This window comes from Podarcis tiliguerta (genome assembly GCF_965153285.1).
Source record: "Podarcis tiliguerta genome assembly, chromosome: 12".
NCBI lineage: Eukaryota > Metazoa > Chordata > Lepidosauria > Squamata > Lacertidae > Podarcis > Podarcis tiliguerta.
Genome location: NC_139545.1, coordinates 49,492,444 through 49,516,083, shown reverse-complemented (window position 1 = coordinate 49,516,083; position 23,640 = coordinate 49,492,444). Strand labels below are relative to the sequence as shown.

At 45.1% G+C, this 23,640-nt stretch overlaps 1 protein-coding gene across 10 annotated transcripts in view; it reads right to left on the bottom strand.

The window, feature by feature from the left end:
- Positions 1 to 23,640, bottom strand: part of XYLB (xylulokinase) — a 125,719-nt gene that overhangs the window by 93,138 nt on the left and 8,941 nt on the right. For 8 of the 10 annotated variants that reach the window (XM_083406547.1, XM_083406544.1, XM_083406543.1 and 5 more), the window contains exons 4-9: positions 22,843 to 22,923; positions 21,044 to 21,130; positions 18,715 to 18,843; positions 16,461 to 16,526; positions 12,598 to 12,670; positions 413 to 531 (exon numbers count right to left, since the gene is read on the bottom strand). In XM_083406547.1, the coding sequence (XP_083262673.1) occupies positions 413 to 531; positions 12,598 to 12,670; positions 16,461 to 16,526; positions 18,715 to 18,843; positions 21,044 to 21,130; positions 22,843 to 22,923 (555 nt within the window). The remainder of the gene's footprint in view (positions 1 to 412; positions 532 to 12,597; positions 12,671 to 16,460; positions 16,527 to 18,714; positions 18,844 to 21,043; positions 21,131 to 22,842; positions 22,924 to 23,640) is intronic. The other 2 variants (XM_083406549.1, XM_083406548.1) reach the window with 1 other exon arrangement.

Here is a 23,640-nt window from a genome sequence, read left to right as displayed (position 1 = left end):
TTTCTTAGATCCCTTCCAACAATCTAGGTCCCAGGGATCTTTGGCGGGGGGGGGGGAGCCACAGTAATTTAAACCAGTTTAAATTTGCAGTCCATTGAAAATACAGTGGTACCTCAGGTTACATACGCTTCAGGTTACATGCGCTTCAGGTTACAGACTCCGCTAACCCAGAAATAGTGCTTCAGATTAAAAACTTTGCTTCAGGATGAGAACAGAAATCGTGCTCTGGGGGCGCGGCAGCAGCAGGAGGCCCCCATTAGCTAAAGTGGTGCTTCAGGTTAAGAACAGTTTCAGGTTAAGTACGGACCTCCGGAACGAATTAAGTACTTAACCCGAGGTACCACTGTACAAATAAGTGTAGGAGACACAGGCCTTAATCCTCCACTGTCATGTTTGTCACAGCAGTACATACCAGTACTTTGCTAGATGGTACAGGATGGCCCAACTTTTTCCCTAATCCAGGTGCACAAGCATCAAGACAGGCCGGACTCCAAACTTTCTCATGGATTTGCAGTAAGTTCATGCCAGAACCTGGGAAGGGAAGCAGCTGTTTTTTTCTCCAGCAGCCAAAAGTGCGGGTGCCACTACTGTGAAGGCTCTGCACCCTGCAGATCTCAGCTGGCTGGACAAGGGGGAGCTCCCCTGGTGATCAAGCAAACAAAAAGTAATTCCCATTCCCCACAGGCTCACAATATATACCAGATAGACAAACTGGGGGGGGGGGTGGAGAATTTGACTTGAAAGAAGTCAGCTGGAAGCAGTGCAGCAAGTAAACAGAAGCAAGGGCAGTTCAGAAAGAGATTTGCATCTTGAAGAGAGCATGCCTGCCACCCCAAACCTTCCACAGATTAAACATTTGTTCATTTGTAACACATCTATGGTCAGGCCAATGGTCACGCCCTGAGCACATTGCAATGATTCCCTTTGTAATAGCTTGTCCCACACTTGCTTCTGAAAGAAGAGGGCATTTGAAAACTTAATAAAGGTAAAGGGACCCCTGACCATTAGGTCCAGTCGTGACCGACTCTGGGGTTGCGGCACTCATCTCGCTTTACTGGCTGAGGTAGCCGACGTCTGTCTGCAGACAGTTTTTCTGAGTCATGTGGTGAAACCAGAGCAGCGCACGGAAACGCCGTTTACCTTCCTGCCGGAGCGGTACCTATTTATCTACTTGCACTTTGACGTGCTTTCAAACTGCTAGGTTGGCAGGAGCAAGGACCGAACAACGGGAGCTCACGCCGTCGTGGGGATTCAAACTGCCGACCTTCTGATTGGCAAGTCCTAGGCTCTGTGGTTTAACCCACAGCGCCACCCGCGTCCCTTAATAGCCGACGTTTAAAACACTAAAAAGAATGTTTAAGAACACTCAGTATGAAAACAGGCCTGTGGTTACACTTGGTACAGAGCAGCTGAAACTCAGAAAGTCGCAGCATCGCCCCAGAAAAGGCCATCTCTCGCACCCATCCTCGAAATCTCCCCATGTATCACTGGAGACCTAGCAGGAGCAAGGTCCTTTCTGTGGTGATGCCACAATTCTGGAATGTTCTTTCCCACTGAAATCTGTCAGGCTCCCTCTTTCTGTTTCTTTTGCCAGAAACTAAAGACACATATTTCAACAAGCTTTTAATGTGTAACACCTAGTTTTATTGATGCCAGTTTTAATGAGTAACATCTTTTATTCTCGTCACTGTAAGTTTTTTTAAGTGTTGGTTGTATCGTATGTTCCCTATCATCACTTACAGTAATTATTCATTGTACTGAGATATATATGAATTACTATTATTATTATTATTATCATCATCCTCAACAGGGCATTTAGCAGCGTTCACTATCTAGACAGGTTGTGGAGGTAAGGATGTAACTTTAGCTGAGCATTCAAACAGCATTTTCAGGTGCATGCATTAACACGAGGATCTTCTGTAGTATTTTGGCCCTTCTGGCTTGCCATACCAAGAGCCAACTGAGCCAACGTTCAGAAGCTATGCTTTCAGTTTAAGTTCTGCATTACAAGCTACAACCTGCTGTGTGGTTTTCTCCACCGCAAAACCTTTTGTATTAAAGATGCTTTTGTTATGCATCTTTTCTGGGAATATTTTTTGCATAATTTCCATGACATTTTACTGTTTACTAAGCATCCACCTTGAGATGTTTGCACAAAGTTTGCACAAAGATTGTTGTACAATGTCACTGTTTGCTGAGCATTCATTCTGATTTGTTTGCAGATATTATATGACATCACCCAGTGACACTGCCATCTCACATTTTCCTGTGTGTACAGTATTTTTTGCTCTATAAGACGCACCAGACCACAAGACGCACCTAGTTTTTGTTTGGTTTTTTTAAATATAATTTTTATTCAGTTTACCAATAAGACAAATTAATACAATTCAAACAATTTATAATACTATTCTATCATTTTTTGACTTCCCTCAACTTGGCTGGTACTCCTTCCCTTCTCAATTTTCCACACATTTCTTAGTTCTTATCTACTTCTTAAATTAAATCTACTTTCAGTCCATAATTTTAACTTTCTTTTTTACAAAGCTTCGCTAAACGTTACAAGCGTTATTTGTTTTTCACTTAAATTATGCATATATTCTGAAAATTTTTCCCATTCTTCAATAAATCTCTGATCTCGTCGATTCCTAATTCTTCCTGTCATTCTATCCAGTTCTGCAAAGTCCATCATTTTCATTCTCCATTCTTCCAGTGTTGGTAGTTCTTCTTGTTTCCATTTCTGGGCTAACAATATTCCCGCTGCTGTTACTGCGTACAAAAATAATTTCCTATCTTTCTTGTTTATCTCATTTCTCACAATACCTAGCAGGAATGCTTCTGGCTTCTTAACAAATGTTAAGAAAGACGCACCTAGTTTTTGGAGGAGGAAAACAAGAAAAAAAAATATTCTGAATCTCAGAAGCCAGAACAACAAGAGGGATCGCTGCACAGTGATAAGCAGCAATCCCTCTTGCTGTTCTGGCTTCTGGGATAGCTGCGCAGCCTGCATTCACTCCATAAGACGCACACACATTTCCCCTTACTTTTTAGGAGGAAAAAAGTGAGTCTTATAGAACAAAAAATACGGTACTTTCACAGAATCATAGAATTGTAGAGTTGGAAGGCACCCTGAGGGGATGTCAATTAAAGCATGCATGGCAGATGGCCATCCAACCTCTGCTTAAAAACCTCCAAGGAAGGAGAATCCACCACCTTTCAAGGGAGTCTATTCCACTGTCAAACAGCTCTCACCCTCAGAAAGTTCTTCGTGATCCACAAAAATTCTGACCTGTGGTGGTGGTGCTTTTTTTTTAGAGCAGGTTTGTCACAAAAGAGCACCAAATCCACTTGATATTGCACCATGTAAATTTGTCAGCTTATGATCAAGTCATATCCACAAAAAAGTGACTGTCTGGAAGCAGCCCCGGGATCAAAGATGCATCCAACACCCACTCAGATATCTTGTGTGCATGCTAACAAAAAGAGGTAAGGCGGCAACCAAACATCTTTCCAAAAGACAAAATGGGCAGTGGTTTTCCAGCAATTCGCAGTCAAGGCTAGCACAGGCGTACCCAAACTCAGCCATCCAGATGTTTTGGGACTACAACTCCCATCATCCCTAGCTAACAGGACCAGTGGTCAGAGATGATGGGAATTGCAGTCCCAAAACAGCTGGAGTGTCGAGTTTGGGGGTGCCTGGGCTAGCAGCACCCTGAGCAGCTGACTTCATACATGGCAGAGAAGAGTCAAGTGTTCTCTCTTCCTTTTGTGCCTTTTCTCTTCCCGTCTTTTTAAAAACAGTGCAAATCCACCTCTTGCACTTCTGTCAATGCTCTCTCTTTTCTCTCCCTACTCTGCTTTACTTCCTTTTTCAGCTTCAATTAAGTTATTCTCTCTTTCTCTCTTGTCTCACCCAGCTATTGGCAAGCTTTTCCTTTTAGGTGTTTCTATGTTCTGATCTCTTCCAAGGTGTAGAGGGAAAGCTAGCAGGACTGTGATTCCCTTAGGCTTATTTCCATCCCACTCTCATCCCTTCCTCTCTTTCTCTCCCTCTCTCTTTATAAATAGAGAGGCACTAAATCTGCTCTTCTTCTGGGGCCCTGCCAGTTCTCCAGTTGCTACTGGAGGAAGAAGACATTGAAGCATGCTGCCAATTGGCATGAGGCTGAACTGGCTCCCTTGCCGCGGACCAGGAAGCAATTAGTGGGCTGGCATCGTTCCATGGGCACTCGCTTTAGTTGAAAACCAGGACTTGAAGAACACACGGTTATGAACACCAGACCAGAGAGGTGCCACAGAGGTACCAGTTATTTCACAGAAGCTATACTCTCGCATTTGAGCCTGTTGTTGTTTAGTCGTGTCCAACTCTTCGTTACCCCCTGGACCAGAGCACGCCAGGCACCCCTGTCTTCCACTGCCTCCCACAGTTTGGTCAAACTCATGCTGGTAGCTTCGAGAACACTGTCCAACCATCTCGTCCTCTGTCATCCCCTTCTCCTTGTGCCCTCCATCTTTCCCAACATCAGGGTCTTTTCCAGGGAGTCTTCTCTTCTCGTGAGGTGGCCAAAGTATTGGAGCCTCAGCTTCAGGATCTGTCCGTCCAGTGAGCACTCAGGGCTGATTTCCTTCAGAATGGAGAGGTTTGATCTTCTTGCAGTCCATGGGACTCTCAAGAGTCTCCTCCAGCACCATAATTCAAAAGCATCAATTCTTCGGCGATCAGCCTTCTTTATGGTCCAGCTCTCACTTCCACACATCACTACTGGGGAAACCATAGCTTTACCTATACGGACCTGAGCCTAGGCCACTCCAGTTTAGTGAAAAACATCCAACATTGAAAAGACACCAGGTGCAGCACACAGTTTAAAATCAATGAGGCCAGACTTTAGGCTTGCATGATCTTCTTTATTCACTGGTACCCTGATACCAACCAACACCAACAAGAACCAAATACGATATATTGCCTGGGCCTACTCACAACCATCCAGCACTCTGATGCCAAAACTAGTCATCTCTCTTGCCTTCTCCTTCAAAACTATTAATGGCCTTGCCTTTTCTTTCTTTAACTCTTTGGGCTTATTTCCACATCCCATTCTTGAATTTCCAACCCCCAATTCTTTTTCTTTTGTTAAAGGTACGGTAAGTTTAAATGGTAACAGAAGGGGAGACATGCAGGCAATATTCTATCCATGCAGTTTCAGTTGCTCAGATGGAAGTCAAGTTGCTCCTATATTCCTGTGTTCTAGCTACTGAATGCAAAAGGGAAGCAACTGGAAAGCTTGTTACATATTGAAAATCAAAATTATTTCACCCATTAGAAAACTTTGTAAACATATTCAACTATTTGTGCTTAGGTTTTGTTGCTCAGTGTACCCTTCCCTCTACAAAATGATTTTATGGGTATGAACCAGACACATATTCTGTTTAATTTAGGTTGCTGCTATTGTTTCCATTTCTATTTGGTGGGGGGGGGGGTTAATTTTTTTAAAAAAACACTGTAAAGATTTGCCATTTGCATAAAGGCCAAGAATTGACAGATTAATGTATTCAATGAGCAACTGCAGTTTTAAAGCAACATATGGCGATTTTCAGATGAAATCCCTGACTTTTCTGAACCCTGAGAAACATTTAATCAGAACTCTCTTGTGCCACTTTGCAAAAGGGCAAGATAGCTCCAATCTTTAAACTCCATCTGTGCATGATTCTCTAATCTCCTCTGTACAAAGCACATCGTCTAAACCAACGAAACCAGTAAAACCAGTCCACTAATGCTTGCACTGCAGACCTAAGATTATTTATTCAGTATGCCCAGTAATTCAATACATCTCAACAGTGCTTGTAACCCCATGAACTATACAGCTAGCTGGATGGTAAAATAAACCATCAGCCAAAGAAAATTAGGTTCCGTCATCTGGATTGCAAAACTATCCGTAGATCAACTTTCCCAGCCTCTTCATCCAGAATTAATGACTTCAAATAATGACGACTGTCCAGTAAATCATGACCCATTAACACACTTTGGTATGTATTGTCAGTGTTTCCAGCCCAGAGAATGAGAAAGGCGATGCACTCTATGTTGGGCTACTATTGAGGTTGGTCTGGATGTGGCTGCTCCTTTTCTGTGGAACTGTACTTTCCAGAAACAATTGAAGACATTTTTGTTCATTTCCCACTAGTGCTAGATGAAAAGGTGTTCAATTTGTGTTATGTGTAAATCTATACGGCTGCTATTGCTGCTGTTCTTAAAGATGCTTCTGTAAATTGCTTTGGGAGATATACGTGGAAAGCGATTCACAAATTAATTAACAACCGCACAGGAGATACCTTTTATCGGACCAATGTTTGTTAATAAGCATTTTATACTGTAAACCGCCTTGTGTTCTTCAGACGAAGCTGGGCAAAGAAATAGTAATAATAATGATAATTACTACTACTACAGCTTACAAAGTGCTACCAGGTTGCAACCTGGAGAGTATACATTTCCATATCCCAATAAAAAGATGAAGCAACTGTGGCTGCTACATCATATTCCCCCCCCCCACACACACACCCCAGTCTTGCAACCCTGACATATAAGGCCCTACACAGCTCAGCACCAGGTTATTTAGGAGACTACCATATCCTTTAGCTCAGGGGTCAGCAACCTTTTTCGGCGTGGGCCGGTCCACCGTCCACCGTCCCTCAGACCATGTGGTGGGCCGGACTATAATTTTTTTTGGGGGGGGGGGAATGAATGAATTCCTATGCCCCACAAATAACCCAGAGATGCATTTTAAATAAAAGCACACATTCTACTCATGTAAAAACACGCTGATTCCTGGGCCGCCCGTGGGCCGGATTGAGAAGACGATTGGGCCACATCCGGCCCACAGGCCTTAGGTTGCCTACCCCTGCTTTAGATACCCAATAGATTGCTGTGGTCTGCAGAAGAGCTTCTCCTGCAAGTTCCCAAAATCTCAGAATCTTACTTTACATCAACTCAGAGCAGGGCTTTTAGTGTGGCTGCTCCAGTTCTGTTGAATAACTTTCCTGTCAAGATATGCCTGGCGTCCACTATCTGAACTTTCTGGAAACCACTGAAGACTCTTTTTTTGTTCTGAAAGGCTTTTTTCCCCAGCTGGGTAAATGGGACTTTGTCATGATGGGATTTTACAGGCAATTGTGTGAATTATTATTATTATTATTATTATTATTATTATTATTATTACAGTGGTGCCTCGCAAGACGAAAAGAATCCGTTCCGCGAGTCTCTTCGTCTTGCGGTTTTTTTCGTCTTGCGAAGCAAGCCCATTAGCGGATTAGCGCTATTAGCGCTATTAGCGGTTTAGCGGCTATTAGCGGCTATTAAGGGATTAGCGGATTAGCTGCTAAAAGGCTATTAGCGCCTTAGTGGATCAGCTGATAAGCGGCTTAGATCAGCTTTTAAGCGGCTTAGCATCAGCTGTTAAGCGGCTTAGCGAACAGCTGTTAAGCGGCTTAGGGGCTGGGGGGAAAAGGGGGGAGGGGAAAAACCCCCACAGAACTCGCAAGACATTTTCGTCTTGCAAAGCAAGCCCATAGCAAATTCGTTTTGCGAAGCACCTCCAAAACGGAAAACCCTTTCGTCTAGCGGGTTTTCCGTCTTGCGAGGCATTCGTCTTGCGGGGCACCACTGTATTATTATTAGAAGTCCTCTTTGATCCCGAGTTGGAGGAACATCCCGGTTGAATTGCATTTTAAAAAATCGAAAGAACTTGAGCACAAGGTTATCTTGCTTGCTGGAAGCAATGAGACCACATCTCGGTGGGACTATACCCATGGAGTATGGAAGCTTGCTTGCGCCCATTCAGAAAGGACTGGTGTGGACTTTGCCCACGCTTTGTTCTGTTGTACAATCTGCTGTTATCTATACAGAGCAATATTGCTTGAGAGAGACAGGAAGAGAAAGAGAGAGACATTCATTAAGCAGCAATGTAAAGAACGGTGCTGCCCCATAGATCCGCATCAAGAGCATTCAATCACTTACAGTTCTTTGGTCTACTACTCTGAATAGATACAAAGCTAGCAATGAATAGCAGCGCTCTCTCTCTCTCAGGTCGTGGTTCAATGACAAATGCAAAGAGGCGGCAACGCTTAGATGAAAAGTGGGGTCAATGTGGGGATGAATGGAGAGGCTCACTAAGTGGTTACAGCAGCTCACTTCAAAGCTCAAAGTGGCCAAGCAACACAACTGACATTTTTAGGGAATATACAAACGTTGGCACAGTATTAACCAGGTACGCAAAAACATCTTTCCGAAATGCACAAAGAAGTTCAAGGCTGACAAAGAAATCATCCTCATTTGCGCTACAAAGATTGACGCTACACGGCTCTTTTCTCTGGAATTGCCATCCTCTCAAGATTGTTGACTTCCAGTGCTTTATGTATCGCCCTCCTGGTTTTTTTCCAGATCAGATCAGATTTCTGGCAATTTTTGTCCTAAAATGCTATTGCTGCTCCAGCCTCTCTAGTGCAAACAGACAAAGTACAGTGGTGCCTCGCAAGACGAAAAGAATCCGTTCCGCGAGTCTTTTAGCGAGTCTTTTAGCGCTATTGGCAGTTTAAGGGCTAAAAACGGCTTTTTAAGGCTTAAGGGATTAGCAGTTTTGCTGCTAAAATGCTTTTAGCAGCTTAGCGCTTCAGAAAAAGGGGTTTTGGAGCGGGGGGGAAACCCGAAAATTTTCGTCAATTTTCGTCTTGCGAAGCAAGCCCATAGGGAAATTCGTCTTGCGAAGCGCCTCTGCAAAAGGAAAACCCTTTCGTCTTGCGGGTTTTCCGTCTTGCGAGGCATTCGTCTTGCGGGGCACCACTGTAATGTTAAGGCCCTCCTGCCTTTACACCCTTCCTCTTTGCAGGCTCTGGGCATTTTATTACTTCCTGTTGATACTGGCTGAGGAATTAGTAAGTAACCTTTGAACAATCTTTCTTATGCTTGCCCCATGTCAGTTTCTATTCCTGCAGGGGACGATGGGAGTCTTTAATTACAGTCGTACCTTAGCTTTCGAACAGCTTAGTTCACGAACAACTCAGACCTCAAATGTCGCTGTTAGGTGTGTGCCGGTGTGGTTGCTCAAGAGCGAACAGGAAAGACCCCCACTGGTCTTTTCAAGGCTTTATTATCGGTGTTATGTATTGAAGTTCTCACCCTGGCCACTAGGAGTATCATGTACCGTATTTTTCGCCCTATAGGACGAAACCGCACCGGCCCATAGGACGCAGCTAGTTTTTTTGGGGGGAGGGGAAATGGAATGGGACCCAGATTTTATGAATGGGTGCAAGCAAGACTAACACAGAATAGACTTAGGATGCTCCATCCATCCTTAGATAGGCACCAGGCATGGAGGCTAGTCTTCTGCGCCACTGCCCCATTGCTTTGGCTATTGGTAAATTTAAGTATTTTCATTCTGTGTTCTGCTGCTTAAGTGCGAGAAAGCATTTGCAACTTAAATCATTAGAAATAGGCTATTAGCACAGTAGAAAAAGAGCTGCTTTGGGACACGAAGAGCTAGGTCAAATAACTACTCCATGCGTTGTATGCCTTATGCAAGTCACTATCTGTGAAAGTAAGACATCTCTGTGGTGAGAGTGAAATTTAGGCATCTCCATGGTGCGAGCAGAATGGCTGTTTTAAAAAGTTTTAGTGTTTTATCACTTGTAAAGGGTGATACATCAAATGACACATTTAAGTTGTTTAGTCTCAAGTTTCTCACTTAAAAACAAAACCCCACACAGTATAAATGGAAATCATTTGTCATTCTAATATAGTTTTTGGCACATTTTAAAAAATCAATCAACAAAGTGCAAAACATTTTACAGGAAGAGATTTGTGCCTCCTGGAACCGGAACATCATCCTAGATTTGCTTTTCTGACACACACACTTTCTGATGGAGCTTATTGGATTTTTTTTTTAAGGATCTGTTCTACTGGAGGGCTAAACAACTGGACTGAGTATCTTTATAGCCTGTACAACCCAAATATTACAAACCAAGCAGAAATGAAGAAGGGGATCATTATTCGAACAATGCGTTATCTCTGAAGAAAAACATGAGAAAGACCATGCAAAATGCAGGTTGCTGAGGGCCAGTTACATGTTATATCCATATAAAGGCTGGTCCACATGGCACAGGTCGCCGTGCCCATTTGTTTGCAGCTGCATGCTACATTGGCAGATGCAATCGTCTGCCAATTTTTAAGGGTTCAGGAAAACACCAGGCGATGGGTCGCTCCCTTCCTTTCAATTACTTTCCACCATTCTCCACTCTGCTGCAATACCTTGAACCATGGTTAAATATCGTACTGGTCACAGTGTGAACCATGGTTAATGCTATCCATGATTCACACTGTCAGGGGACTGCCATCAAGAGGGGAGAAGGAGGTAGGAACGTACAGAGAGCCTCCCACTTTGATCAGCCGTAACACTTCATCAAAGACTGGTGTTAGAACGGAAGAAGAAAGGTGGGAAGAGGGGAGGGAAAGGCTTCTCTGCGAGCCCCAGCACCGATCCCAGGGAGGCTAATAGGGAAAGAGAGATGCAACTTCTGTCGCCTAGTTTTGGCAGGGGAGTCAAGCGTAAGGGGAAAAGGCGGAGACTGGGCGTGTCAAGGTTCTTATGCTTGGGGGGGGGACAGGAAAAGCCCACTCTCAGAATCTGCTAGCGACTAAGGGAGACATGAACTTTGGGTGTCTGCACTGTACATAGTTTGCACCAAATAAAACCTGTAAAAAGGCAGGTTGGAGTCCTGGCTGTTTACTCGTGAGCAACCATACTCATCCCTCACACACACACCAAGCAAACTCTACTTTAGAGGAAGTCTGGCTTGCATTAAACACAGATAACTTTGGTGTCACAGTCACTCTAAGGAGGGAAGTATAGAGGGGATAGAAAGGAGCAGGGATGGAGAACCTTCATTCTGTGAACTGCCCTGAGATCTTATGATGAAGTGATGAATGAAGGGCAGTATATAACATCGGCATAGCAACCCCCACTTTTTAAAAGAGATGTTGAAGGCAGCCCTGTTCAGGGAAGTTTTTAATGTGTGACATTTTAATGTATTTTTAATCTTTGTTGGAAGCCGCCCAGAGTGGCTGGGGAAACTCAACCAGATGGGCGGGGTTGTTGTTGTTGTTTAGTCGTTCAGTCGTGTCCGACTCTTCGTGACCCCCTGGACCAGAGCACGCCAGGCACTCCTGTCTTCCACTGCCACCCGCAGTTTGGTCAGACTCATGTTTGTAGCTTCGAGAACACTGTCTAACCATCTCGTCCTCTGTCGTCCCCTTCTCCTTGTGCCCTCCATCTTTCCCAATAATAAATTATTATTATTATTATTATTATTATTATTATTATTACAGTGGTGCCTCGCAAGACGAAAAGAATCCGTTCCGCGAGTCTCTTCGTCTTGCGGTTTTTTCGTCTTGCGAAGCAAGCCCATTAGTGGATTAGCGCTATTAGCGGTTTAGCGGCTATTAGCGGCTATTAAAGGCTTAAGGGATTAGCGGATTAGCTGCTAAAAGGCTATTAGTGGCTATTAAAGGCTTAAGGGATTAGCGGATTAGCTGCTAAAAGGCTATTAGCGGCTTAGATCAGCTGATAAGTGGCTTAGATCAGCTGTTAAGCGGCTTAGGGGCTTGGGAAAAAGGGGGGGGGAACCCCAGGAATCGCAAGGCATTTTCATCTTGCGAAGCAAGCCCATAGCAAATTCGTCCTGCGAAGCACCTCCAAAACGGAAAACCCTTTCGTCTAGCGGGTTTTCCGTCTTGCGAGGCATTCGTCTTGCGGGGCACCACTGTATTATTATTATGTCACCCAAGGTTATTGGGCTTTTGGGGGAACAGCGCCAAAACTTCCTTACCTGGCTTAGCCTGTGGTACCCAGCCACCTTCATGATGCCCTGCACCCACCTTGTGGTTAAATAATAAGAACCTGTGGCTCCCCAGATAATCCTGGATTCTCTTCATCCCCAGCCAGCATGGCCAATAGGCAGGGGTGATGGGAATTGGAGTCCAACAATATGCAGAAGATCACATGCTCCCTATTTCTGATCTAGACAGTCTCTGAGCAAGATAGATTTCCCCAAGGCTACCCAATTGATTTGTGACCGAGCAGGAAGTAAATCCTCGGCTCCCAATTTCAAATTTGATGCTTGATCTGCTTTACCAGAAGCACTATTGCTCTATTCATGCCGTATTTCAGGTATTAAAACTTTTTATGGCTTCTTTCATTCACAAGGAAATACCGTATTTTTCGCTCTATAAGACGCACCAGACCATAAGACGCACCTAGTTTTTGGAGGAGGAAAACAAGGGGAAAAAAATCTGAATCTCAGAAGCCAGAACAACAAGAGGGATCGCTGCACAGTGAAAGCTGTAATCCCTCTTGCTGTTCTGGCTTCTGGGATAGCTGCACAGAAGACACACACACTTTCCCCCTTACTTTTTAGGAGGGAAAAAGTGAGTCTTACAGAGCAAAAAATACGGTAGGTGAGCCTGCTGGTCCATTTATTCACTCCCAGTGGTCAGGAGAGACCTTTTGACTCAGGTTGAGCACATTAAACAGCCAACAAACAAGCCTAGAAGTCACTTACCGTCACTGTAATCAATGGGAGCATAAGCTCCAAGGAAAAGGGAGGCTGCAAAGCTGCTGACCAAAGAGATCCTCTGGAAGAGAAAAGGGAAATGAGAAAGTGGACGCAAAATACATTCGTTTTGATTTACAAACAGATCAAGGGCTCATTCCAATAAAAAAAAAAAAAGCATTTTTAAAGTTCTACTTTCAATGGAAGAGTTAGACAGATACTAAATAACGTCTTCTTGACCAATAGGGCTTATGGGTGCTGAACTTCCCAAAGAGTGGCTTCGGCCCAAGTATACAAAGGCAATAGGGTGCTGGGAGTCACCTCTGCAGCTATACAAGGGGGGCAAAACAACAAAATGCAAGTAGGGTGAAAAATCAGGACCTATGCTCCAAAACATAACAAACTCAGGGAAGGCAGATCAAAGCTCAATAAAGCATACACTTTGCCTGCAGGTGGTCTAGGGGGTCAACTCTTGGCATTTCCAGCAAAGAAGTAGCAAGTGGCCCAGGAGACCTCTCTCTGACCAGATACCTGAAGCTGGTTCCAGACTATGTTGAATAGCAGCCTGAGCATGTATAAGGCAGCTTCTTCATTTCCTTATACAGTGGTACCTTGGGATGCAAATGGGATCCGTTCCAGAGCCCCGTTCGCATACTGAACAGAACGTAAGGCACGACAGCGCGTCTGCACGTGCGCAGGTCGCCGCTTCCGCGCATGCATGTGACGTCATTTTTACTGTCTGCGCATGTGTGAGCGGCGAAACTCAGAAGTAACGCGCTCCGTTACTCCCAGGTCGCCGCGGAGCGCAACCTGAAAGCACTCAACCTGAAGCGTATTTATCCCGAGGTATGACTGTATACAGGGACGCGGGTGGCGCTGTGGGTAAAAACATCAGCGCCTAGGGCTTGCCGATTGAAAGGTTGGTGGTTCGAATCCCCGCGGCGGGGTACGCTCCCATTGCTCGGTCCCAGCGCCTGCCAACCTAACAGTTCGAAAGCACTCCCGGGTGCACGTAGATAAATAGGGACCGCTTACTAGCGGGAAGGTAAACGGCATTTCCGTGTGCGGCTCTGGCTCGCCAGAGCAGCGATGTCACGCTGGCCACGTGACCCGGAAGTGTCTTCGGACAGCGCTGGCCCTTGGCCTCTTTGAGTGAGATGGGCGCACAACCCTAGAGTCTGTCAAGACTGGCCCGTACGGGCAGGGGTACCTTTACCTTTATGACTGTATACAGTATACCATATAGATCGTGGGTAGGCAAACTAAGGCCCAGGAGTCGGATCCGGCCCAATCACCTTCTAAATCTGGCCTGCCGACGGTCCGGAATGTTTTTACATGAGTAGAATGTGTCAGCATGTTTTTACAGTAGAATGTGTCCTTTTATTTAAAATGCATCTGTGGGTTATTCATGGGGAATTCGTTCATTTCCCCCCCCAAAAAAAAAAATATAGTCCGCCCCCCCCCCCACAAGGTCTGAGGGACAGTGGACCAAACCCCTGCTGAAAAAGTTTCCTGACCCCTGATATAGATACTGAACCCTGTTGGGCACAGCTGTAGGCCAAAGGTGGATGCAAAGGGGCCAACTTTTGTTCTGCACTTGCAAGGAATCAGTCCTTCAGTTTCGCAGCATCTGCACTTTGTTATTACTGTTTTCAGCGCCTGCCAAAGCCTCTCCTGCCCCAGCATGCCTGCCCACACATGTAATTGTGACATGTATTTTAATATGCAATTTTATTTTATAATGTATATTTTAAAAACTGATTATTTTGTTGGGGGGGGGGGACATAGGCTACCTAACTAACATCTGATTTCACTGGTAATTTTAATGAATATTTTATGCAGACAGTTTAGACAGTTTGATGATTAAGCAGCATAAAAAGTCTCCTGTGCATTTATCAACCGTACTTTTCTGCCATATGAAGCTTAACAGTTATGGAAATACCCAGGCCTTAAGCCATTAAATAATCTATGGCCGGAGGGATTGTTATTATGGCTGTTAATATGATTTCATTATTGATGCGCCGTAAAATGTTTTATATGTTATACACCACCCTGGGATCTTTTGATGAAGGACAGTATATCGATCAAATAAATAACTTGTGAATATCAGGTGAATTCTGAACTGGTTAGGATACACAGTTGGCATCCCTAAGTTTGGGTGGAATCCTTCAAGCACCCAGTAAAAAAAAAAAAAAAGTATTTGTTTGGACAAGCATTTAAAATTGCTGCAAGTTGATTTTATTGACTACATTCATTGCATAATTATTTATTTTTTTAAAAAAAGTAGGTTATGCTTAAAATTCTGCAAGGCAGGCTTAGGCAGTATGTGGACCGAGAACTCCCAGAAGTGCAAGCTGGATTTCGAAGGGGCAGAGGAACCAGAGACCAAACTGAAAACATGTGCTGGATTATGGAGAAAGCTAGAGAGTTCCAGAAAAACATCTACTTCTGCTTTATTGACTACGCAAAAGCATTTGACTGTGTCGACCACAGCAAACTATGGCAAGTCTTAAAGAAATGGGAGTGCCTGATCACCTCGTCTGTCTCCTGAGAAATCTCTATGTGGAACCAGAAGCTGCAGTTAGAGCTGAATATGGAATAACTGATGGTTTCAAAATTGGGAAAGGAATACAACAAGGCTGTATATTGTCTCCCTGCTTATTTAACTTATATGCAGAATTCATCATGCGAAAGGCTGGGCTGGATGAATCCCAAGCCGGAATTAAGATTGCAGAAAGAAATATCAACAACCTCAGAAATGCAGATGACACAACCTTGATGGCAGAAAGTGAGGAGGAATTAAAGAACCTTTTAATGAGGGTGAAAGAGGAGAGCACATAATATAGTCTGAAGCTCGACACCAAAAACACTAAGATCATGGCCACTGGGCCCATCACCTCCTGGCAAATAAAAGGGGAAGAAATGGAGACAGTGAGAGATTTTACTTTCTTGGGTTCCATGATCACTGCAGATGGTGACAGCAGTCATGAAATTAAAAAACGCCTGCTTCTTGGGAAAAAAGTGATGACAAACCTAGACAGCATCTTAAAAAGCAGAGACATCACATTGCTGACCAAGGTCCGTATAGTTAAAGCTATGGTTTTCCCAGTAGTGATGTATGGAAGTGAGAGCTGGACCATAAAGAAGGCTGATCGCCGAAGAATTGATGCTTTTGTATTATGGTGCTGGAGGAGAGTCTTGAGTGTCCCATGGACTGCAAGAAGATCAAACCTAACCATTCTGAAGGAAATCAGCCCTGAGTGCTCACTGGAAGGACAGATCCTGAAGCTGAAACTCCAATACTTTGGCCACCTCATGAAAACAGAAGACTCCCTGGAAAAGACCCTGATGTTGGGAAATATGGAGGGCACAAGGAGAAGGGGACGACAGAGGACAAGATGGTGGGTCAGTGTTCTCGAAGCTACCAGCATGAGTTTGACCAAACTGCGGGAGGCAGTGGAAGACAGGAGTGCCTGGCATGCTCTGCTCCATGGGGTCACGAAGAGTCGGACATGACTAAACAACTAAACAACAACAACAATGGATTGTTCACAACTTTGAATGCGTAAAAAAGAATGAAGCATGGTATAAAAATGTTTTAAGTATATGGATTGGTAGTCAGAAATCCATGCATTGCCCATGTTTAACAAAATGGTTGGGGCTGAAGCCAAAACCACCAGGATGTACATTTCAGCAGCGGCTCTTGCTAAGTATTTCCCCCCCAAAAAACCATTTTCCATTTAGTGAGAATTTGTTTAACTGTTGCCTTATTTATGCTAGTACAATTTGCGCAACTAAGTTCCTCTCCAAAATATCTAGGCAAAACAAAAATCAGCTCCGATTTCCAATAAGTGAACTGAAGATTAGCCCACCTCTGTGTTTGTGTAGACCTCAGGGTTCTGGCTGTAAATCTTCGCTATCTGGTTTCCTGTAAAACGCTGCAAAAGACAGGCCAATGCTTAGGAACACAAACTGTAAATTGAGTCAATAACCATTAACTCGGCATAATGAGTTCAGGACGCTGCACTTTGGGTATTTAATTTGTCTGACGCATGATGGAAGTTGTTTTTCGATTGCAATAGGCACAAAACAGACTATTATGCATCGGCTCATTATGATAATTCTGCTCGCCTTTCGAAAAAGCAGAAGAAAAATGAAAACTGCAGCAAGAGAATTCCTGGCCACAATTTACATTCCAGAAATGATGGATCAATGGAATGTGTAGTGCTGGTTGGCTAGGCAGACTCCCATCGCGATCCAGGAATCGCCTCAAGTTCTTAACTGGTTAAAGTCATTCAGTATGTACAACTCAGCGAGGAGACTAGTTAGATCCACACTAAAGGTAAAGGTAAAGGTACCCCTGCCCGTACGGGCCTGTCTTGACAGACTCTAGGGTCGTGCGCCCATCTCACTCAAGAGGCCGGGGGCCAGCGCTGCCCGGAGACACTTCCGGGTCACGTGGCCAGCGTGACATCGCTGCTCTGGCGAGCCGTTTACCTTCCCGCTAGTAAGCGGTCCCTATTTATCTACTTGCCCCCGGGGGTGCTTTCGAACTGCTAGGTTGGCAGGCGCTGGGACCGAGCAACGGGAGCGCACCCCGCCGCGGGGATTCGAACCGCCGACCTTTCGATCGGCAAGTCCTAGGCACTGAAGCTTTTACCTACAGCGCCACCTGCGTCCCACAGCGCCACCCGCGTCCCAGATCCACACTAGCTTCAAATTAAAGTTGCTGAGGATCTTGCTGAAACCAGCTTGCCATATTTTTCCATGTATAACACGCCCCCTATTTGGGGGGTCTAAAAACTGAGAAGATGGGGGAAGATTGCCCAGAGTTGTTGAGCTTTTGGGGGGGTGTTGCCTAAAAACGCTCACCTGCCAGACAAACGCTCCCACTTCTGATCGCACGCAACGCAGAAGCAACCAATCATCGCCACCAACAGCTTAAAATCACCCGCCCAATTGCCGCGGCAGCAACCAATCGGCCGCAGACACTGCCACAGCCACCAATCAGCCGCACTGTCGCCGCTGACAATCTTCTGCTTGAGGCAGCAAAAAATTCCCCGTCCCCCCTCTGCACTTCAGATGCCCCCAATTTTTTTACATTGTTTTAACGTAAAAAAACCTAGTCTTATACACGGAAAAGTACAGTACAGTGATACCTCGGGTTACGTACTTAATTATGTTCTTAACCCGAAACCGTTCTTAACTTGAGGTGCGCTTTCACTAATGGGGCCTCCTGCTGCCGCCGTGCAATTTCTGTTCTCATCCTGGGGCAAAGTTCTCAACCCGAGGTACTACTTCTGGGTTTGCGGAGTTTGTGACCCGAAGCATTTATAACCGAGGTACCACTGTACTTCTCAACTGGAGGTCTTAACATCAGCATAAAAAACTAGGGAAGCTGTGGGGAACCTCCAGCTCATGCACCTTTCTTGACACCCGCCCCCCCCCCCCCGAGGTCCAAGATCAGTAGGGGCAGGACTCTGTCCTGCTGGGTGTTGCTTCACAAGCACATTTCAGGAATGCACCAGCAAAGCAGGCCCCTGCAGAGAGCAGGACTGAAGCTTCTGCTCATCAATTGAAGAGTAGAGAGTAGATAAAGTAGATCATTCTCTCCACCCCCGTAGAACAACTCTGACAGGTAGACAGAACTACCCACCTATCAGTCACCTGCTATCATCAAAGCATCAGATGGCTGTCAGGTGGGGAACTAGGCCCACCTGTCAAAGTTGGCCCAATCTGACTAATGAGGCCAAAATGGTTTTTCACCCCTCAGTTGGAGGTATGCATTCCCCTTTAGAGAAGAGGGCGTAATCATGATTCCCCTAACCGTAACTGTTGTATGAATTGGAAAAATGCTTCTTTCATTAAATTTTTGTCCTGCTATTCCTCCGAGGAGCTCAACGCAACAGTCTCCCCGGCCCATTTTATCCTAACAGCAAAATAATTTAAAGACTCTGTTCAGCCAAAGACCTTATTCATGGGTGTATGAGCAGGAGAGAAGATACAAGAAGTGGGAACCTTGTGCCCTTAGCATCTGGTGCACACAAAAACCTCTCGGAACGACTTGTTCTCGCTTCCAAGAACAGCCTCAAAAGCCGAACTTTAGTCTCGCTTCTCAGCTCTCACCTCGTAGGCTCGTGAGCCGGTGACCTCAGCGAGTTTCTGAGCCCCTCCGACAGCTTTTTCCAGAGCGCAGCACTGGGCAGTTGTGCTGGAATCCATCCAAACAGGGCTGTTGCTGACAGAAAAGCAAGACTATCGGGGATGAGGGAAAAAAACAATGTCAGAAAAGTGGTCAAGCTGGTTTAGGAACAATTGCACGTATCTATTTTTCATGGGACGCAGGTGGCACTGTGGGTTAAACCACAGAGCCTAGGACTTGCCAATCAGAAGGTCGGCGGTTCGAATCCCCGCGACGGGGTGAGCTCCCGTTTCTCAGTCCCAGCTCCTGCCAACCTAGCAGTTCGAAAGCATGTCAAAGTGCAAGTAGATAAATAGGTACCATTCCGGCGGGAAGGTAAACAGCATTTCCGTGCACTGCTCTGGTTCGCTATGTTGGCCACATGACCCAGAAGCTGTACGCCGGCTCCCTCGGCCAATAAAGCGAGACGAGCGCCGCAACCCCAGAGTCGGTCACAACTGGACTTAATGGTCAGGGGTCCCTTTACCTTATGTGATTACAAGGGGTGAAGAGACCATGTGCGGGTCTCTATAGCTGGCCAAAAGAGTTTTCGCTACATCACTCTCTGGTCAGAAGCAGATGCAGCCGGGCAGTAACTGCCTCCTTTCATAGCCCGAGGCAGCGCAAAATGAAGCAAGAAGTGTCAGCCTGCAAAGGGAAAAGGTCTGCCTCTTTGGCAGCATCAATAGAGGAGGGAAATGCATTTCTCCTACAAGACAAGTGCTTAGGACCCAAGAAAAATGAGTAGGCAAACTAAGGCCCGGGGCCAGATCCGGCCCAATCGCCTTCTCAATCCGGCCCGCAGACAGTCCGGAAATCAGTGTGTTTTTACATAAGTAGAATGTGTCCTTTTATTTAAAATGCATCTCTGGGTTATTTGTGGGGCATAGAAATTCGTCTATTTCCCCCCCAAAAAATATAGTCCGGCCCCCCACAAGGTCTGAGGGACAGTGGACCGGCCCTATGCTGAAAAAGTTTGCTGACCCCTGGTTTAGTGAGTTGGACAAAGCTGTGGCAGAGCACAGTCCGGACTCCGTGACAGGAGAGGAGCAAGGCCAGGAGACAGAGTAGAGGCAGGTTGCTGAAGAATCCAGGGGGAGTCTCCTGCTGCTGCTGTCACCAGCTCCCCTCCTCCCTGGTCTCACAGAACATATAGAGAAATGAAGAGGGCAGAGCAAAGAGAGACAAGACGGTGGAGCCTTAGGCTGCTGGGCACTGGGATAGGAGCCTTAGAGAGCGGTGGGAAGGTGGGGACCTTCAGTCCTCGCAACTGCTTCATTGGGGAATCTACTGGGAGGGGTTGCTGTGATCACTAGGCCTGCAGTGTTTTAGTTTCTTTGAATGAAGAGTTAACTTCATTAATAAAGAGATGCTTCATTCATAAAGCACCGGGTGTTTTATTGACCTCCACCTGACTCCAGCTCCTGACACTCATACTCAGCCAGGAACTTCGCCCATCATGCTAGGAGCTGCCAGAGCATCAGAGTTCAGGCCTATCCAGACCTAGGGCCTTTGCAGAGGGAGCAAGACTCTCCAGCAGATCCCAGCAACCCTGAGGAGCCACTAGATCCAGACCCCCCCCCCAACTATCTGGATTTCTGGCTAGCTCTCAGAACCCCCTTGTCACCCACAGGGCCAAAAAGCGGAGGACTAGCAGGAGCTTCAGAGCTGCCAGCGAAATGCCTGGATCGCTGTATGTGAGGCTACTTGGGAAGTAGGAGAAGTGTATGGAAGCACCTGCCCAGATCAAGATCTGTCCGAGAGCCAGGAAAGGATGACACCTCCAGCTCCTATGTAAGCTCCCAGCCTGAGCAGCTTTGCTGCTGAAGCAGCAACCCCCTTAACAGCTCCAAGTCTTCCTGAACCAGGAAAACAGATATATTTCTAGAAACCAGGAACCAAAGTTATGTTGATGGCTGCAGCGTGTGATAAGCCACTGAGACTAGAAGGTTGGAGCCTTTCCCTGAGCAGTGGAGTTTGCCGGTACTGGCTCTGCCCATGCAAGCTGTCCTCTGGCTCCTCCAAACAACAAAGGCTTTAAAGGCGTCCAGTTCATACACCCGCCACTGTTATACACTTCTTGTTCGGAGGAAGAAAAAGAAAGCATCTTGTCTGCATCATCATCATTTGTGCTTATCCTTTGCTAAAAGGAATGCAAAGCATGCTTCAATTATTTCTAAAGTCAGCAAGGAGCTGGGAAAGTGAGCGCAGCCATTAAGGGTCAATGAGCAAGACTGGACTTAAACGTCCTTCCAAACTCCTAAGATAAGTTACCTTCAGGGACTGATGCAAAGGAAGATCAGGCGATAGGTTTTGTAAAACAGAGTTTGCACCTTCTTTCCAGTAGACGCTTCCATGTTGCTGTTAAGAGAGCAAAAACATAAAATAAAAGCAGAGTGGCAAGTTAAGATTCATATCTGGATTTCCACCAAATTTAAAATACACTTGCATGCTATTAGAACATCACCAATGGTGCCTTTTAAGGATACTGAAATAAGCTTGAAGGCAAGGCCATTTTATTATCACAAATCATGCCGGTAACGGAGGCTCACCGATGACAGGGGCACACTCCTAGATTGCTCCCGTTCTGCCTTCTAAACCTCAAACTCCAACTCTCCACAGTCCTCAACAGTCAGTGCAAGGGCTCCTGGGATTCCACTTGCAATGGTTCATGGGATTGCTAGGCGCTGTTTTCACATCTTTTTGTCCTTTCTGGGCTCTTTTCGGGCTGTTTTTTGCAATTCTTTTTTTTTAAAAAATAATTTTTATTAACCGACCAATCAAATCAAATCACATCACATAAATTCCGAATTACAAAGCCGAATTTTAAATTTTAAATTTTAAATTTTTGTTGGGGGGACCCATATTCCAAGTTCCGAAGGGGGATTCCGATCATCTTCTTGCTGCTGCGTTAATATCCACAAATCTGTCCAAATAATGTTCATAATTCTATCCAGTCTTATCTTGCTGTTTCCACATCTCATCTTGTTCGTATATTTTTCTTTTTTTCTTTATGATCTCTTCTGATAATCTCTTTAAGCAGGTAAACACCAGTTATAATCCTGTGTGAATTTTTCCGTTCGTCCAATCATCATGTCGAGATGGTTTCCATATATCATCACTTTCATAAATAACAGCACTCTTTCCATCATTAATCTCGCAAATCTGTCGCTCTTTAGTCCCTCTGAGGAGGCTCACCCACAATATAAAAACAGATCTGTTCCTCCTCCCAGACTTAAGTCTTCCGACAGAACTTGCCAAAATGGCGACGGTATTTTTTGCTGCGTCATTCCAAAGCTCTTATGCTTTCCACGATCTTCTTGAAACATGCTTTGGTTAGAAAACTATCACCACACAGTCTTAAATCCACAGCTTAAGTCATTTAAACAGCATTTCCGACTTGTGACTTGTGGGGGGGGGGGATTCTTGGTTAATCACATAGAGAAAAGAAAGGGAAGTTTTCCCCCTCCCCCATCCAGTCCCGTTGCCGAGTTTTTTGCAATTCTTTTTTTAAAAAAATAATTTTTATTAATTTACAACAAAAACAAAACAAAACATACATTGTTTTCACATTCATATTTTCCAAATCTTTCTTTTTTGAACTTCCTTCAGCTTTTCCGCAAATCTTTCATAGTTATTATTAATTTACGCATTTCCTTTGTTTATATTGTCATTATTTAAATCTTTTTCTTCTATTCCCTTTTAACAATACCTCTCACGTTTTCACAGCGCTCTTTTAAAACCCTCTAGCGTTATTGGACCCTCACTTATACTCTCCAGATATTCAACAAATTTTCCCCAGTCTTCTGTAAACTTTTGGTCTCTTAAATATCTAATCTTCCCGGTCATCTTATCCAATTCGACATAGTCTAACAGCTTCGATCTCCAATCTTCTATTGTCGGTATTTCCTGTTGTTTCCATTGTTGTTTTTTGCAATTCTTAAAGTCACTTCCGGCTTTGGTGCGATGCATGTGTGCGAGGTAGCACGTCAATTGGCTGTTGCCTGCGCATGCAACCCAGAATAAAGGTTTTCCCACTCTCTCTCACACACATCCCTATACTTTTCACTGACCTGCCCAGCTCCAGACAAAGCTTTCACTCTGGAGAAGTTAAATCCAGAAGACTTCATCTTTTCCAAGATCATATCCAGGGCCTAGAAGAACAAACATGATCAAGACTGACTGCTGCACGCCAGGAAATTATGAATCCCAGCAGGCTTCAGAATTAAATAGGTAGATTCCTGTCATCAGTGACAGAGAAGGAAAATGGAAGAATTGGATAATCAGTAGAAGGTCTCTCGAGAAACTGAAATGATTAGCATGCTGAATAAAAGCATTTTTCAAATGAAGAGAGGGGGGGAAACCTTCAAACAAGTTTAGTACACATGGTAATCTTCACGGCCAAACTAAACATCACAAATACAACCTTCAGATGAATAAATCTTCATCTATTAATTTCAGTCAACTAACAGTGCAATCTTAACCAGATTTATTCATATGTAAGTTGAATTTAAAACTTAAAAGGGACGTGGGTGGCGCTGTGGGTAAAAGCCTCAGCGTCTAGGGCTTGCCGATTGAAAGGTCAGCGGTTCGAATCCCCGTGGCGGGGTGCGCTCCCGTCGTTCGGTCCCAGCACCTGCCAACCTAGCAGTTTGAAAGCAGTCCCGGGTGCAAGTAGATAAATAGGGATCGCTTACTACCGGGAAGGTAAACGGCGTTTCCGTGTGCGGCTCTGGCTCTCCAGAGCAGCGACGCCACACTGGTCACGTAACCCGGAAGTGTCTCTGGACAGCGCTGGCCCGCGGCCTCTTGAGTGAGATGGGCGCACAACCCTAGAGTCTGTCTAGACTGGCCCGTACGGGCAGGGGTAC